Raw genomic sequence first — 19,243 nt, forward strand, 5'->3', positions numbered from 1 at the left:
ATTTCTCCAATGGAATTGCCGTGGATTTCGTAGAAATAGAGATGACATCAAGGCCCTCCTGAGTAAGCATGAACCAACTTGCTTTTGCTTACAGGAGACATATTTAACGGCAAATGAAGACCCTTACTTACGGAACTGCTCAGTTATTCGCAGAGACAGAGCTGGGGATGGACCTGCCCACGGAGGAGTTTCTATCCTTGTGGGTAACCACACCCCCTTTCAAGCTGTGATTCTTACCACTAATCTAGAGGCTGTAGCAGTTCGTCTTACAGTAGGGTTCCTACTAACTGTTTGCTCCATTTATTTGCCACCTGGGAACGACACCGCCCAGGCAGACCTTGATGATCTCATTAAGCAACTGCCACCCCCTTTCCTATTATTAGGGGATTTTAATGGACATAATCCGCTGTGGGGTAGTTCTGACATCAACAGAAGGGGTCGGATTATCGAGCGATTGCTTGAAAACAATGATCTGGCCCTTCTAAATGTGGGATCTAACACCTTTTTCCACACGGCTACCCGTACATTTACTGCTATTGATCTTTCCATCTGCTCCTCTTCCCTCCTGCCTCTGAGTACTTGGGAGGTCGAAGATAACCTTTATGGTAGTGATCACTTCCCCGTGTTATCCACCATTTCAAATGGGAGACAATGTCACCAGTCGAGGATACCACGTTGGAAGATCGATCATGCCGACTGGAATGCCTTTCGTCATCTGGCAACGTTTAATACCACCATAGTCAGCCAGGAGCCAATTAATGAGGCAGTAAAAAACGTCACAGAAAGTATAGTCCAGGCAGCAGCAGTTGCAATTCCCAGGACATCGTCCCGTTTTCCACGTTTTCCAAAACCATGGTGGAATGGAGAATGCACAACGGCTAGGAAGGCTCAAAACAAAGCATGGGGATTTTTCCGCCGTTACCCCACCACAGATAATTTAATAGCCTTTAAACGTGCACGTGCCAAAGCACGGTACATTAGACGTCAGAGCCAAAAGGAATCTTGGATCAAATTTACATCTTCCCTTACAAGGGCCGCCAATCCCAAAGCCATCTGGGACAAAGTTCGGAAAATGAAGGGCAAATACAACTCACACCCTTCATCGATCCTGGAACATAATGGATGTACAATTGCAGATCTAACTGCAATTGCAAATACTCTAGGGGAGACATTTGCTAAAGTGTCTTCAGAAACAGCTTACCCCCCAGAGTTCCTCGCACACAAGCAGACAGCAGAAAAACATCACCTGAAGCTGTCCTCTAACAATCGCGAGGAATACAATCAGCCCTTTACACAGTGGGAGCTGAAAGCAGCACTCTTACTCTCCAAGGCGAGTGCTGTTGGGCCAGACGACATCCATTATGAGATGATTAAACATCTTTCATCGGAATCCATGGATCGTTTGCTCTGTCTCTATAATAGAATCTATATTGAAGAGACATTTCCGGACTCGTGGCATGTGGCAACTATCCTTCCCTTTCCGAAACCAGGAAAGGATCCAAAAACACCAAACAATTACCGTCCTATTGCTCTGACGAGCTGCTTGTGCAAGATCCTGGAAAGAATGGTCAATGCTCGTCTCTTGTGGTATTTAGAAGCTAATGACCTCCTTTCCAGGATACAGTGTGGCTTCCGAAGGAATCGGTCAACACTTGACCATTTAATCCGCTTGGAAACATCTATACGTGATGCTTTCCTAAAACGTGAGCACCAGGTGTCAGTTTTCTTTGATATGGAAAAAGCGTATGACACGGCTTGGAGATATGGAATTTTAAAAGATATATATAACTTTGGTCTTAGAGGACACATTGCCCTCTTTATCAAAAACTTCCTTACAGACCGGTCTTTCCAAGTTCGTGTGGGATCCACCCTCTCCCGACCATTCTGCCAAGAAGAGGGAGTTCCACAGGGATCAGTTTTAAGCGTTACGCTTTTTGCAATCAAAGTTAACTCTATAACCGAACAACTTCCTCCTACCGTAAACGGTGCCCTCTTTGTAGATGACTTTAGCATCTTTTTGCAGTCATGCAATATGAGGGTCATCGAAAGACAATTGCAGCATGCCATAGACCACGTCAACTCTTGGGCAGTGACTAATGGTTTTAGGTTCTCGCCACAGAAGACCGTTTGCGTACACTTTTGTCGCAAACGGAACCTTCACCCTGAACCAGAACTTAAACTCGGACAAGACATCATTCCAGTAGCACCTGAGACAAAATTCTTGGGGCTCATTTTCGACAAGAAGTTGACATTTTTACCTTACATTCGTCAACTTCGGACAAGGTGCACAAGAGGGCTGAATCTCCTACGCTCTATTTCCTCCAATAAATGGGGAGCAGACCGCTCCACTTTGCTCAGCCTCTATCGTGCACTTGTCCGATCTAAACTAGACTATGGGTCCCAAGTGTATACATCGGCTAGAAACAGCGTACTTAGATGGCTGGACCCAGTCCACCACCAAGCCATCCGAATTGCTACTGGAGCATTTAGAACATCCCCTGTCCAGAGTTTATATGTTGAAGCATCTGAACCACCACTGTCATTGCGACAAAAGCAATTGTCTTTAAAATATACTGTTAAATTAAAATCCCTGCCAGACAACCCTACGTGGACGTCCGTTTTCAAGCCACAATGGGAAAACTTATATAACACTCGTCAGACTGCCAATCGGCCTTTTGGTATCCGTGTCCAAGATCTGCTCAGAGAGCTCGACATCACGGTAGACAATGTTGCCCAGTCACCAAGGCAATCACTTCCACCCTGGCATGCTCGCATTCCATCATGCGACTTCTCCCTTAAAAATTGGGGAAAGTCCACAACTCCATCTTCTGTCTACCACCAACTCTACGCTGCCCACCGGACCGAATATTCCGACTTCTTGCCTATCTTCACTGATGGCTCGAAGTCGGAGTTGTCTGTTGGATGTGCTGCTATCTTTCCAGGTCTTTCTATATCTGGAAAGATTCCCCAACAATGCAGCATATATACAGCTGAGTTGTATGCTATAGAGTTAGCCTTGGACCACATTAAAACCCATAGGTACCAAAAGTGTATGGTGTACACTGATTCTCTAAGTACACTGCAGGCTTTATCGGGTATGAGGTATAATCCTCATCCATTTGTGACCCGGATTCAGCAGACGTTGCATTCCTTGTTTGAGTGTTCATTTGACATTCGTTTCTGCTGGATTCCAAGCCACATTGGGATAGTGGGAAATGAACTGGCAGATGCTGCGGCCAGGTCACCCGAACCCCAAAACAGTTATTGCCTGTTAGTCCCCTATACAGACTACAGGCAGTTAATACACAACAAATTACTGTCCCAATGGCAACAATCCTGGCATGAGCAAGTCACAAACAAGCTCTATCAGATAAAGCCTGTAATCGGACATTGGCAGTCTAGTCTGCGCAGGAATCGCAGAGAGGAAGTTGTATTAGCTCGGCTCCGCATAGGACACAGTCATCTTACACATGCTTTTTTGCTGAGGGCAGATGACTGTCCTATGTGTGAGAATTGTGACACCTATTTAAGTATACGCCACATTTTAACCGAGTGTCCACGTTTTAGACACGAACGTGATTTTTATTTTACCGCTTTTAGTCCTCTGGCTGAGCCTTATACACTCAGTCAGATTTTATCCGACAATGACAATGTGTCTGCTGTTTTTAACTTTTTAAAATCAGTAAACCTTTTTAATCGAATTTAAAATTCATTTGGCATTCCTTTGCTCATATGTTTTGTACTTTTACTCCTTTTATATCTTGACATGGTGGCCTAACTACTTAGGTCACTGAATATTTTCACTTTTTATGACCGGTATTTGGCGCATTATAGCCTCAGTTGCTGATGCGCCAATAAACCCCAAACCAAACCAAACCAAACCCCGTACAGTTTCTTATTATACTCATCAGAATCATTAGGCCTATAGCACACTCCTACTCTCAATTTTGATCTCCCAATGCTTATGTCACACCAAACTGACTCGACACTGCACTGTCCAGCAATGTCGACTGGCTTCACTTCCTTGGATTTTATGTATTTCTTAACTAATAGCATAACCCCTCCTCCCTTCCTACCCTGTCTATCCTTTCTGTAGACATTGTACTCCCCAAATTCCAGTTCTGCATTCCTTATATCTGTGTGACACCACGTCTCTGAAATCCCCACAATATCTGCCTTTGATGTTTTGAGCAATACCTCAAATTCATCAAATTTATTTACTAAACTCCTAGCATTGGTGTACACGCAAGTATACATGCACCTGTTCTTTTTCTTAGCTACCCCCTAACACAACCTATGTGTTTATTTGTACCCCAATGATTCCCAGCAGTCTCTGAAATATCCTGCATCTTATTTTCCAGGCTGCTTCTCATTCCAATAGAAGCAGTGCAAGAATCACTTTCACCTCTGCCAGTGGCTACTGTTAATCTATTAGTCCTTGTATCCCCCCAATCTAGCAGTTTTCCGACTTACCTAACACTGCCTCGATAGCATCAGCAAACATTCTTGCACCCTTTCTATTTAAGTATATCCCATCCCTGTAGAACCAGTCTTTCCTGTTAACAAGTACAGACCAGGCTGAAAAAAATTCTACTGCTTGAGCCTTGCACAATCCTTCCAGGGCCGAATTGATCGACAGGGCTCTCATCATATACTCCCTCCTATCGTGTCTGGGCAGAATTGCAGACACTTTCAAATTCAACCCTAATTCACGGCTTTTTTTCAACAGTGACCTGTACTTGTTAAGTAGTTTGGCACATCAGCACCAACACTGACTACGAATGTGGAAATCTGAGGACTGAGTGGTGTGGATCTGATCTCAACCCAATTGAGCATTTGGGATATGCTCAATTGGGTTGGAAAAGAATATTCAATGCTATGACCATCCACCCATCAACATGTAGTATTACTGAATACACTGTGCAGTGCCCGGGTAGCACTACCACAGGACACCCTGCAACATCTATGAATACCATGTGGTATTCATGGTATTCTTGGCATGAATACCATGTGGAATTCATGCTAAGACATGTATGGGCTGTGTTATGGACAAAAGGTGGCCTCACATGGTATTATGTAGGTGTTGTTAATGCCCAGTCGGCTCATGTATCATCTGCAATGAGTACTAATATTTTAGTATATCAAAAGTGTCACAAAGCATTTTTCAGAATATTTCTTTATGGAAATGGCGTTTCTATTGTTAAGTTTATTTCTGTAAAAATATTGGTGGTCTTCTGAATGAACTGGGCATTGAACACAATCCTAATGAATGGCATGTATTTACTAATACCTCAAAATTAATTTTAAAAACAGTTTTTTTGCTGCACAATGGAAATGCATTCCCATCAGTTCCTCTCTAGTTTATGCTGTTTGTTTGAAAGAAACATATGTCCAAGATTCTGATTGCATAGCTAAAGTCCACGATTTTGCTCGAACCATCTGTAATGTTCCTAAGGAAATTAAATTACTCACTTGATCTGTAGGAGATTTCACAAATACTGTTTTCCATGTTTGTGGGATAGTCATGCAACAGAAAAACATTACATTATCCAGCAGTGGGAAAAGAGGGAGAAATTTTTGTTGGGTAGAAGTAATATAAAATATATTCTGGTTGAATATTCGGTATACGCTGGTTGAACTGAAAAAGGTTCTTCTATATTTGCATATAAAGCTTGGATTAAGGAAGAATTTTTTTAAGGCTCTAGATGAAGAAGGAAGTGGATTCTGCTACTTACAGGAAGTGTTTCCCAATTACAGATACTAAACTGAAAGAGGCAATTTTCACTGGGCCTCAAATAAAGAAACTCCTCAAAGGTGATGTACAGTATTTGAAACAAAGGTACAGGAAACTGAACCAGCAGATTGGTGATTATTTAAAGCAGTTGTGCATGGATTTCTTGGAAGAAGGAAAGAATTATGAATCTCTGGTGTTAACTTTACTGCAATGTTATAAAAATATGCATTGCCTGATGCCTTTTGAACATTCACTTTCTTCACTCTCATCTCAGTTTTTTTCCTTTCAGTATTTGGGAGATGTAAGTGATTAGCAAGGGGAACATCAGGACATATCCACAATGGAAAAGTGGTACCATGTCACTGGGATGCTGCTGTGATGGGAGATTACTGCTGGTTTCTTGAGAGGGAAAGCAAAATGGACTATAAGAATAAAAAACTGTCTGAATGCGAAACATTTCTAAGGAAATACAATATGTGTATTGTTGTGTAGCTTTCAATTTTCAGTTGAGACATGACAGAGACATAATTTTGGGTATTGATATTTTTGAAATCAGCAGATCAATTTTCTTTGGAATCTGTAACTTTTGCTCTGGAGGTAAAAAAAAAAAATTATTTGTTGTCCATTGTTAGGTAGTTATTATTAATAATAAAGTGGAACAGGGACTGAAAATTATTAGGCGAATATTTTTGTGGCCCCTACAGAATGCTTGGTCTGAGAGAGTTTGCCTTGATGTCTTTGAGATTAGACAAGTGTTTATGATTATCATCCTTTCATGCCTTACGAAAAAGGTTTTAGTTCGAGTCTCATCTTGAGGGAGGTACTTTTTTAGTTTTTTTTTTTTTTTGAAACATGGCTGCTGTTAGTCTAGCTTGAGCAACAGTTGCTCAATTTATTCTCCTGAGAAAATAGGTTTTCATCCAGCAGACAGGCAAACTGACAGCAGAACACACTTTGTAGTAGATGCCTCATATCTGTAACCATTTTGGCATTTAACACACACACACACACTCTGTTTTGAAAAGTTTCTGTTGATTATGCCTGCAATTAGCAGTTAGTGGGAAATGGGACAAATGGAGAAATTTGAAGAAAGGTGTTAATGAGGCTGGTTGTCCTGAAACTGCAGAACAAATCTGTAAGCAAAAGGCAATTAGATGTGCAGATGGAGAAAATTCAAGATATAGTAGGGATGTACAACCTTGGTCAAATAGGTCATTCTGGGTCATCATTATGGATCTCCTGTATTAAAGTTACTTGATGATGTGATAAACTGCCTCCTTCTCTAACAGCAAGCAATAATCTAATAATGATGTGGTGGTGAAAATACTAAAGAAAATTACTTACAAAGCCATTCATTTGAAGGAAAAGTGTATAGAATGATTGACATAATTCCACCATGTGTCAAAAATGTATTGTGTATAGCGGCTGAGAATTTCCAGCTAAAGATCGAAACTGCAGTAAGTGGAGATGTACTTAGATTTAGGTTTTGTTTTATAATTGTTTAACATGAGCAGCTAGGCAAATTCTCAGACATTTCTGGAGCTGGAAAGCTCTGAGCTCAGGTATCATTATTAAGATGTATAAATATGGTATATTTGTGTAAGCAGAAATGTGATGCAGATAGGTGAAAGGAAATGGAAGAATCCAGGGAAAACAATAAAAACTGTTTAAGCTTGTGTGATGCATGTTCTGATAACGGTGAGGAGTGTTGCCTTTGCTGGAGAGTTTAGGAATGGGGAGTTCAAATGAGAGGGAGTTGAAATAGTATTAGAAATTGACACACAGGAGTCAATGTCTAATACTATTTCAATGCAATTCTCATTCTTCTCAGTACAGGATTCTAACTTTTAACCTGCTAAATCTGTTTTCTTTATATGCCTAGTTTGTTCTAGCAAACATTTGTGCCCATTTGTAAACTTATTTTGGCTGCATGTGTTTTGCTGCTTCATTTTTTATAGTTTTCTGAAGATTTTACTTCTTCAGCACTAAAAACAAATTACCGAAATCTGCTTAACTATGACACAGTTTTTAATAATAAGACATTTTTGTCATGCCACATGACACACAGGGGTCAGTGTTTAAGTATTACTGTGTGGCATTTGACATATTGAAATCATTTCCATCATTTCACCTGTATATATATTGTTCTCTCATTCATTGAAATGAAAATGAAAAAGTCTTTTTTTGTGTGGTTGTTAAAACCTCAATCTCAACTGGGGCTCTTTCTCTGTCTTGTCTTAACTGCAACTATTAGAATTAAGGTAGTAATTTATTAAATGTTTTCTATATTTAGTAACTAACTTTTTTTCTTTTTTTCCCCCTTATCTAGCTGGCACAAAAGAAATTTCTGAAGCCAATAATGTTAATTCTTAGGATTTATATCAAACTATTATGATTACAAAAATGGGTGATATGCTAATTGAAGACCAGACCCCTTTGTTTGTATTTGAAGCAAAGGGAATGCCACATACTTCTTTTCAGAAACTTCATGAATTCTTTGAAGAAGAAATACTTTGTGATATAGAAATAAGGACTGGACATAAATCCATAAAATGTCATAGGGTTGTTCTGGCATGCTGCAGTCCATATTTTCGTGCCATGTTCACTTCTCCATTAGCAGAAAGCAGACAGAAGATCATTACTATTGAAGATATTGATGAAACTGCAATGGAACTTCTGATAAAATTTGCATATACTGCTAAGGTAGAATTGAGTAATGGGAATGCTCAACCCCTTCTGTATGCTGCATCTGTTCTTCAGTTAGATTCCCTAGCTCAAGCCTGCTGTGAATTTATGCGGTCTCAGCTTCACCCTTCAAATTGTCTCGGAATTCGTCAATTTGCAGAACAGCATGGACATGTTGCATTAGTTCAACAAGCCGATCTCTTTACTCAGCTTCACTTTTTGCAAGTTGTGGAAACAGAAGATTTTTTAAATATTGGAACTAGTCATTTACAAGCTTTGATCTCATCTGCAGACCTTTGTGTAGATAGTGAAATTCAGGTATGTTTAATTTTGATGTAGAGGGTGTATGTGGGCCAAAATTCCTGAGACCATTCCTCTATTTATATTAGGCAATAAATTTTAAATACACAGTGTTAACTTTCCAAATTTGTAATCTAGAAAATGTTGACAGATTCATCTTATTGTTAGAACATACTAGAATACTATTCCAAATTTTTTTTTTTTTTCCAAATTATTGTTAATGTGTCATAAAATGCAATGGGAAAATTATGAAATAGACCAAAAAGATTTTTAGGGATAAAAGCCTCAAACTACAGAAAATTCACTAATCGAACAAGTTAGTGCATATCATTATGTTAAATCATAGTAATAAATAAATTAAACAAAATTCACTAATCGAACAAGTTAGTGCATATCATCATGTTAAATCATAGTAATAAATAAATTAAACAACTATGCAGTCCCAATGCTAACATACTCCTTCAGGGTCATAGATTAGACTAACACTGAGAAAGACAAGGACAATGATGACCAAGAGCCACCAACACCACCCGAAGTCAGCTGTGGAGAGAATGACAATTGCTCGGAAAGAAGGAGGGAGGGACCTGATGACCTCATCGAGCAACAGAAAACTGTGATTGCTAACCTGAAAGATTACTTCCAGAACCAGGGTATATCTGCCAGGGGCAAAAGTTGATGACGTTGTAGAGCAGATATCTTTTAAGGGCACAAAAGGTGATATTGTTGTACACGTTGTAACTAATGACATTGAGAAAGAGATCTGCAGATTTACTCAACAAATACAGGTCAATGTTGAAAAAAAGTTGTGAGTTAGGTTTGAATGTGAAAGTGTCTGCAATTCTGCCCAAACATGATAGGAGGGAGTATATGATGTGAGAGCCTTGTTGATCAATTCGGTCCTGGAGACATTGTGCAAGGCTCAAGGGGTAGAATTTTTTTCAGCCTAGTCTGTGCTTGTTGACAGGAGACACTGCTTCTACAGGGATGGGGTATAATTAAATAGAAAGGGTGCAAGAATATTTGCTGATGCTATCAAGGCAGTGTTAGGTGGGTCGGAAAACTGCTATCTTGAGAGAAATACACAGATTAAAGGTTAAGAGTGGCCACAGAGACAAAAGTGATTCTTGCACTGCTTCTATTAGAATGAGCAGCAGCCTGGAAAGCAAGGCAATGGAGATTTTCAGGACTGCTGGGAGTCATAGTGGAACAAATAAATATATGGACTGTGTTAGGGTAACTAAGAGTAGAAACAGGTACATGTATACTTGCATGTACACCAGTGCTAGGAGTATAGTTAATAAATTTGATGAGCTTGAAGTGCTAGTCAAGACATCAAAGGCAGATATTGTTGGGATATCAGACATGCCGTGTTCACACAGACATATCCAGTGTAGAATTAGAATTAAGGGAACGCAATGTGTACAGGAAGGGAGGAGGGGTTATACAGAGTTGATACGTTGCTCTGGGGTTGCTGTTTCCCATATGTAGTACTTTACAAGATGGTTGAGTGGGAGAAGACAGAGAGTGGTAATCAATGGACACTGCACTTCGTGGACTAATGTCATTAGTGGAGTCCCTCAGGGTTCAGTGTTGGGTCCACTGTTATTTTCTGTATTTATAAATGATATTGATGATGGTATATCAGGCTTAATGTCCAAGTTTGCAGACGATACGAAGGTTGGCAGGGTTGTTAATGACACTAATGACAGTACACTGCTGCAACAGGATCTAGAAAAGTTGAGCAGATGGGCTGAGAGGTGGCAAATGAAGTTAAACATTGACAAATGTAAAGTACTACATTTGGGAAGCAGTAATCCCAGAGTAACGTATCAACTCTGTGGTACCACACTGACAGTAGTAGAGAATGAAAAGTACCTAAGGGTAACTGTGCAGGGAAATATGAATTTTTCTGAGCAGTGCAGACGATCTGCAAGAGTAGCTCATGATGTCTTGTCAATGATATACAGGAATTTTTCTAGCAGGGATAAGGAAGTGATTATCCCCTTGTATAAGGCAATGGTCAGGCCACACCTTGAATACTGTATACAGGTCTGGAGGCCTCATTTTAAGAAGGCTGTAGAGCTGTTGGAACAAGCACAGAGAAGGGCAACAAGATTAGTGAATAGAACGAATGGTTGCTCTTACGAAGAAAGGCTTAAGTTTTGCAAATTTCAGTGTCTGGAGACTAGCCACCTGCGAGATTATCTGTTTGAGGTGTATAAAGCCTTGAATGGTTTGAGCATGCTCAGTGCTGATGGGATTCTTCCTCTTGCTCAGAATAATCACCTCAGAGGGCATAAATTCAAATTGAGGAAAGACGGTTTTAGGATAGATGTGTGGAAGTTTGCCTTTAGCCAGCAGGTGGTTGATTGCTGGAACAAACTTCCATCTGTCGTTGTAGAAGTTGAAAGCTTAAATAGATTCAAGACAGAACTTGACAAACATTTGGAGCAAGGGGATGGGTGAAATAAATGTGGTTTTTTTTTTTTTTTGGTTCATGCTGTATAAGCTTGCTTTCTTGCATCATGTGCCCCTGCTAATGCTAAAAATATCTCACTGACAGTAACTAGCTCCTGTGGGACCAGTGCATTCTGCCTTGAAGATTACCACTGTATTGCCTGTGTACAGGAGTGAGCTCCGGCATTGAGTTGGGCAGCTGAGAGTTTGATGGAACCCTCATTAATTTCTTCGAGGGCATCTATCTAACTCCTCAAACTCTCATAGATGCCCATCAGAACAAGTTGTTGCCTGATTTTTTTTACACTCTCTGCACATATAAAATATAAATTAAATACATATACTTCTTTGAATTAAACTTATAAAATAAAATATCACACTTAAAAAAAACAAATATAGTTTATATTTGTTTTTTTTTTTACATGTATTTATTTTATTTCACAGAAATACTTATGTTATATAGGTATATCTGTAAAATAATAATAATACATACTTCTTTTAACACTAAAAACAATAGAAATTAGATAATATAATTAAATATATTTTTCCACGGAATGAATTTTGCTTAATAATTTTTCATTATTTGCTATTTCTTATTAAAATTCTTCACAAGAATTTTAATAGCACTTAACTTGTAGTATTGCTTTCAGCATTTCTATGGTCAGTTGTTTTTTCTGATATTCACAACTTATTTACTATCGAACAACGGTGTTACACCATTGGTTCCCAGCAAACATAATGCAAATGAAATTACTCTTTCCAAATGCTTGCAGGATATGTCCCTTGTGTCAAAATGTTTTAATATTTTGACCCACCTCATATCTGTTGTCGTTTTTCTTCATTCCAATTCTTTTATTTTTGAATCATCAGCATATTTTTTTAAATATCATATCTCATCAAAAAGCCAACTTTCTTCTTCATCTGCATTGATTAACTTTGTTTTTTTGTGATTCATGATATAAAAATCATGATTCTTGATAAAAGTATGATATGATATGATCGTGATTCTTGATATAATATAAGTATGGAGGCCACGTATCCAATACAGAACAATTTGCAATGTGGGGCCAACGACTTAAATCCAGGGCTGTCCCACATAATCTGGGATGTCTGTTTACTTTTAAGTATATTGATATGAACTTAATGTGTAAAATTTTGGTTTTACATCAGTAGTTTGAATAGCATAGATTGTATTTTATAATTACTCTTTTATGCTAGATATATTTAAATCTTGGGTTAACTACTTCTTATTTTAGTAAATGCATGCTGTTTTGGCAGTTAACTGTTATTAGGGATCTCTATCTATTGGCTGTTAGAGCCAAATTTCATTGTTGAAATGTTTTATATGTGGATTTGAATGTTTTGCAAACAATAAGTTTATATTTCTAGGTCTTTGAATCTGTAATGAAATGGATAAGACACAGTGCAGAAAAAAGGAAGGAGTTTTTGCCTCAACTTTTTTCCTATGTTAAGCTTCCTCTCTTGTCACCTTCATATCTGCGCACATACATAGAAACTGATGAACTAGTCAGGCAAAATCTAGAATGTCGAGACTTAATAGATGAAGCTAGATATTTTCAACTGTGGCAAGCCAATCTCCTCCCGTCTCTCCATTTACCTGCTAATGAGAGGACAAGACCCAGGAAGAGTTATGCTGGTCAGTATGCTGTTTATTTAAAAAAAAAAAAAAAAAAAAAGCAATAAAAAATTCAAAATATACTTGCTGCATTTTTTTGTTTTGATATTTGTAACATTCAATCATTAACATAAGTATTAAAAATCTCTGTATGCTAATAATTTTGGTGTAACTCTTTAGACATATTTATTAAATGAACCTTCTACATATACTTAAGTGTTAATTAGTAAGACATTTGAGAGAGAAATCCTTCATAATTGTGTTTATCATAGATAGAAATTTTCCACAAAGCATATGAGAAATCATGAAAAAAATTATAAGAAGTTTAGAGATGATTCTGAAAAGTCCTGGAGTAGAAAACTTGCACCATGTATAAACAGGATTTGTACTTTTTTGGTCTCTTGGAAATTTATTGGGTGAAACTTCTGTCCATATTTATGCCTCTTTTTCATCTGTATAGTTTTATTAACCCCGGGGGCTCACATCTGGTGAGTATGGGCTTGGCAAACCCAGGGTCCTGAGCTGGATATCATCATTCTTCTCTTTCTTGGTGATTCCTTTGTACTTCTCTCTCCCTTTCTCTCTCCTCCTCTCTCTTCTTTCTTTCTCAGGGGGTAACTCGGGAATTTTTTTTTTGGCTGGTGCAGCATAAGCCTCAGGCTTCCTTGTACCATATGGCTGATGATAATAATAATAATAATAATAATAATAATAATGGCACTCTTGGAAGATAAAACTGATTTACTAACATTTCACTTTTCCTCTAACTTTTGCATTAACAATTGTGGCAGAATTCCCCCATCATACTAAATGTTTTTTACCATCTAGTGGGTGTGCAGAAAACCATAACAAAAGCCGCCATGTGTGGTACCTTTACTGTACTAATCAATTTAAAAAAAAAAAAAAAAAAAAGGCAAGAAATGCTTTAACCCATAATCAAGCTGGGTCAATTAGACCCAAAAAAGAATTAAGCAATTTTGTGCTCATCCACTGTGCAACTCAGATTCCCAATACCCCTCACCAAAAATATTTTCTTTGATTTTTTCATTTAAAATTTCATAAATCTCTGTTAATTATCACAAAAACAGGAAAAATGTTGGATCAAGTATGAAATGCTGCTAAGCAATTTTAGTTTATTCCCAAAATAAAGTGTTCTTGGGAGGTGTTCTTGCTGAGGCTTCAGAAAGATCTATCTCATTTGCTAGATTTTTGAAGCACATGTGGTTCACATACTAATCATAATGAATCAGTTACTGCTAGTGAGTTTTAGCTGTAGCTCAGCAAATGTATAGATGCACACTGATGTGTTTAGATCGGAATAGAAAAGAACTGCATTATAATAGTTTCTCTGCACATAAAGAAAAATAAAATTGCTCCCTCTTTGCAACAAAGCATTAGTAGAGGCATATGATGCAAGGAAGCAAGCATCAGCCAAAAAAAAAAAAAAAAACCTTCCCATTTCACCCATCCATTCACTCCAAATGCTTGTCTAGTTCTGCCTTGAACTTATTTAAGTTTTCGACCTCCACGAACAGATGGATGTTTGCCCTAACTATCAACCATCCGCTGCCTAAAGGCAAATTTCTGCACATCTATTCTACAATTGTCTTTCCTCAATTTGAATTTATGTCTCTTCAGGTGAGTAATCTGAGCAAGAGATAGAATCCCATCAGCATTGAGCTTGCTCAAACCATTCAAGGCCTCAATTATTTTATTATTATTATTATTATTAGCCATATGGTCCAAGGAAGCCTGAGGCTTATGCTGCACAAGCCAAAAAAAATTCCAAAGTTACCCTGAGCAGTGGCGGATTAAGGATAGTTGGGGCCCCTAGGCAAATTATATTTGGGTCCCCTAGGCAAATTATATTTGGGTCCCCCCCAAAAAAATAAAATATAAATAAAAGTTAGGTGATTAAATGAAATTTTGTACTTTTCAATTTTCGTATGCGCGTGCGCGTATAAATATTCGTATGCGCGTGCGCATATGGATTTTCGTATGCGCATGTTCATTATCGGATGCGCGTGCGCATATCAATTTGCGCGTGCGCATGTTCAATTTCGTATGCAAGCATCAGCCAAATTTTCGCATGCGCATCTTCATTTTCGTATGCGCGTTCGCATATGCTCGTTTTCGTATGCGCGTGCGCAAGTTCATTTTCGTATGCGCGTGCGCATAAAGATTTCGTATGCGCATATTGATTTTCGTATGCGGGTTCGCATATGGAAAATGAACATGTTCATTTTCGTTAGCACGTGTGCATAAAGATTTTCGTATGCGCAGATGAATTTTCTTGTGCGCGTGCGCATATCAATTTTTGTATGTGCATGCGCATGTTCGTTTTCGTATGCGCATAGCATATCTTGAATACATATTTTTCCCAGCAAAATCCCAGCAAATTTTGTGTCGAATTGTTTTGTGATTTATTTTTACTATCCGCATATTAATTATGCCCGCGCATATGCATTTTGGTATGCGCATGTACATGTTATTTTTTGTATGCGCATGTGCATGTTCATTTTTGTATGCCCGAGCGCATATGGATTTTTGTATGCCCGTGCGCATATGGATTTTCGTATGCGCATATCAACTTATGTATAAGGGCGATATTGATATGCGCATGCTCATTTTCGTATGCGCATAACAATTTACGTATGTGCATGCACATATTGATTTTCGTATGCGGGAAAATCATATAGGGAATGAAAGAGTGCATTGCAGGGTCATTTAGATAGAAATGGAATTCTGAAGGAAGCATGTTAAATAATGTTTAATCAATCTGATTAGTCATTTTGAGAGGTTTACCCATGAGGATGTAGGAAATAATTTTGACATTGTTTACTTAGATTTGAAGTCAAATCTAAGTCAAATGCTTTGCATTTGATTTAGTCCCACATCACAGGTTATTGTATAAGCTGAAACATGTTGAAATCATATGGAAAATCCTTAGGTGGGCAGGGGATTATGATTAACTTTATTCTTCGTAGGCAGAGGATTATGATTAACTTTATTCTTCGGAGTGGGCTAAGATGAGTAGTGGGATTTCCCAACCAAGTATTGGTACTGTGATCATTCTTTTTTGATTTTCTTAAATGACATCAATGAAGGGAGAGTGGGTATGATGTCAAAATTTGCAAATGATATCAAGAATATAGAGTAATTAATGATCAACACAAAGCACAGCTTCTCCAGAATGACTTGTATAGACTTCAGAGATGGTTAGTAAAGGGGCAGCTGCCTTTTAATGCAGTGGATTAGCAACTCAAAAATGCCTTGTGGGGTTGAACTAAAAGGCAAAAATGCAAAAAAAAAAGGCAAAAATGCCTTTTCTATGCCTTGTGGGGTTGAACTAAAAATGTAGAGGAAGAAAGATTTGGGAGTTATGATATGGTCATACATGAAATTCTCTGAGCAGTGTAGACAGGTGGCAAGGAGGGCTCATGGTAGCTTATCAATGATATGGAAGTGATAATACCTGTGTGAAAAAGCAATTGTAGGAGACCACACTTGGAATACTGTGTCCAGGTATGGAACTACACATAAACATATTAAACTCCTTGAAATTATCCAAAGATGGGCACCTTGGTGAGACTGGAAAAAGGGTGCCCACATGAGGAAAGACTTCAAATATGTTGGTGGCAGAGTTTCACCTCTCAGAACCCTAATACACCTCACTGAAATCTCCCCTAAGGAGATTTGAGTGAAGTGTATTATGGTTCTAGGTGAAAGTAAAATGAGAGTGAAATTTTCTGTTATAAATGGTTCCAAAACTAAGGGCCATGAATTCAAATTACAGGGAGAGAGGTTTAGGCTAAATAACTTAGTTATTTGGGTCTCAGTATGTGGTTTGCCTTTTTTACCTTTATGTGGTGTACAGTTCCCCATCCCAGAAACTTGGGTATTTTTTCCACCCAACATACATACAAACCAACCTAGAAAATAAAATAATAATAAATATTGAAAAATTCTAAGTATGTATTATGTTTCTTTGGTGATAGGTGTACTGTTTTGTGTGGGCGGAAGAGGAACTTTAGGTGATCCGTCAGCATCAATTGAATGTTTTAGTTGGTTCCATAACCGCTGGTTCAGAATTATTGATATGACTACTAGGAGGAGGCATGTTGGATGTACATCAGCAGGAGGTAGGCCTTAATTTAATAATGCTTCTGAATATTTTCTGTTCAGCTTGAAGTAGTGTGTAAATTGTTTTGGAAAAGATTTCAATATTTATATTGAAATCTATTTATATCGGGGTACCGCTAGGGGGATGCTTGTGTCCGGCTGTCTGTATGATATGCTCCGTAAACTTTTCTGGTTTTGTGTGTTTTTTATTTAAAGTATTAAGTTCCTATTAGTGCCATCACATAAGGATAGAGCCCTTGGATTGACAGGTGCAAGTACTGTATTATTTGAACGGACAACAGATAAGTATTAAATGAATTTCTGCATGTTCATTCCGCTACTCCATACAAGCGCTTTCAGCCATTATCTTGTTGTTCAACTTATACATGTGTCCAACAGACACTTGACCTTGACCAGGCATTAGTTTTGCCTAGCCGCTCTGTTCTTCCCTCCCTACTTAGACCCCTGCTCCCTGTGGATTTCACTGCAGGGCAACTAAGGCGACCGGCTGGTCACAGTGCCTATTGCTTGCTAAACCACAACTGTGGTGATATTAAATTATCTAGTAAAACTACAGTAACTGAATTCAATATGACAAATACTACCTCCTGTCAAAATTCTAACGTCTGCACCATCTGTGGGACCAGCTCTGACCCCATTGTCCAATGTATTGAGTGCAAACAATTAATATGCAATGACTGTACCCATTCTGACCTGAAAAAATTAAATAAAAGTCGGCGGAAATCATACTGTTGTGATAGATGTCGACTCAGAAATTCTCAGAAAAGCCCTATAACTGTTGCAACGCCAAACAGCACGGAACCTGAGTCACTTTCCTCCTCTTCCGCTAACAAAGTTGAAATGCCGTACTCTAGTACATTTGAGACAAATATCATGCCAATAACTAGAAATACTGACTCTGAATCGTACATGGATGAAGCCTCTAATCCTTCTTTGTTGTCTTTGGGGTCGCATCAAATCTCAGATGCATCAACTCAAACAAATATATCTGTGCTGTCAGAAGATCTCAGCGCTAACTCGTTCCCTACGGAAACTCTGAATCCAACCTTTGGTATTCTGCAATCAACTGAATTCCAGGAACTACTCTTTAACACTATGCAGAAAATCCTCATTCAAACTCATCTAATCAGCGCACCTCATACTGCAAACTCTGAAATTCTCCTGGATTATAATACACTTAATGAAGGAAACAGCGAGCTATACACGGAGATCTGTGGTATAAAAACAATATTAACTAATCAACAGGCTGAAATTTCTGACATTAACGCCCAAATTAAAAATCTCACATCAGTTATGTCTTGCCACTTAAGGGAAGCTAGGAAGAATTCTGAACCTACTCTCGACACCAATGGGCTCAAAGTGAATACGAATTCTTCATTAACTGACGATGCCCTCAGTATTGAGACCAGATCTTCACCTTCCACCGGCCTCAATACTTCTACTGCTGCAAATATTAATTTGCCCAAGCCTGCCAACATTCATGACTCAAGTCATTCAACTGAGCAATTTATTGCCAAACAGACTCTGTTAGATGATTCTTCTGATGTAAATAGAACCACTCCTCCCACCTACTCTCCTCTGCGGAACAATTCTGTATGTACTTCTATTTCACAAGCTCAGAGTCACCAAGCGGAATCCTCTTCAACATCAGTTAAGGCAACATATGCAAAAATAACTGCTGCCACATCTAATGAGGTCTGCAAACCTGTCTGTAGATCTGTCGCCACAGTGAGCAAACCTGTTTCTGATTGCCAGTCTCAAATATCACACCAAAGATCAAAACAGAACAAACCGTCAGAAAATATTAAAGCATCTATATCTCAAGGTACTTTCTCCAAGCTTCCAGCCATACCTCATCAAACACAGAATGTAACTACTGCAGAAAAATCTCAGTTACTCAAACACAAGTATAATATCACAATTATTCCCACAAAAGACCGAATTTTTCTTTCTAGACTTGGACCCTCCACTAAATCTGAAGATCTTATCAACCTAATTAAAGAAGAATATGGTTTCGGAGTAGATATCCGTTCTCTGAAGACACGATGTCCCGCCTACTCATCTTTTATAATAACATGCCTTCCATCACAAACAGAAAAAGTGCTGAATCTAAGATCCCTTTTATCAGGGGCTCTAGTAAAACGCTTCACGGACAGACCATCAAGGGAGTCCAAAATATCCTCTCCACCGGCATAGCAATCAGATACCCTGCTATCTACACATACTACGTTCTCCTCTCGTCATAGAATCCCCAGATCCCAACTGTTCAGTGTTTACCTTCAGAATTG

The 19,243-nt window shown here is 38.5% G+C and overlaps 2 protein-coding genes across 2 annotated transcripts in view; both read left to right on the plus strand.

Moving 5' to 3' along the window:
• LOC150082049 (zinc finger BED domain-containing protein 5-like) overlaps positions 1-8,107 on the plus strand; it is a 53,356-nt gene extending 45,249 nt beyond the window's left edge. The window contains exon 2 of the mRNA XM_090380411.1: positions 8,064-8,107. Coding sequence (XP_090236537.1) covers positions 8,064-8,107 — 44 coding nt within the window. The remainder of the gene's footprint in view (positions 1-8,063) is intronic.
• Positions 1-19,243, plus strand: part of LOC150082050 (kelch-like protein 8) — a 132,697-nt gene that overhangs the window by 34,186 nt on the left and 79,268 nt on the right. Inside the window, exons 2-4 of the mRNA XM_090380413.1 lie at positions 8,064-8,737; positions 12,566-12,833; positions 16,811-16,954. Coding sequence (XP_090236539.1) covers positions 8,126-8,737; positions 12,566-12,833; positions 16,811-16,954 — 1,024 coding nt within the window. The 5' untranslated portion in view covers positions 8,064-8,125. The remainder of the gene's footprint in view (positions 1-8,063; positions 8,738-12,565; positions 12,834-16,810; positions 16,955-19,243) is intronic.

The sequence above is a fragment of the Mastigoproctus giganteus genome, chromosome 8 (genome assembly GCF_048544385.1).
Source record: "Mastigoproctus giganteus isolate SK-2022 chromosome 8, ASM4854438v1, whole genome shotgun sequence".
NCBI classification, from domain to species: domain Eukaryota; kingdom Metazoa; phylum Arthropoda; class Arachnida; order Uropygi; family Thelyphonidae; genus Mastigoproctus; species Mastigoproctus giganteus.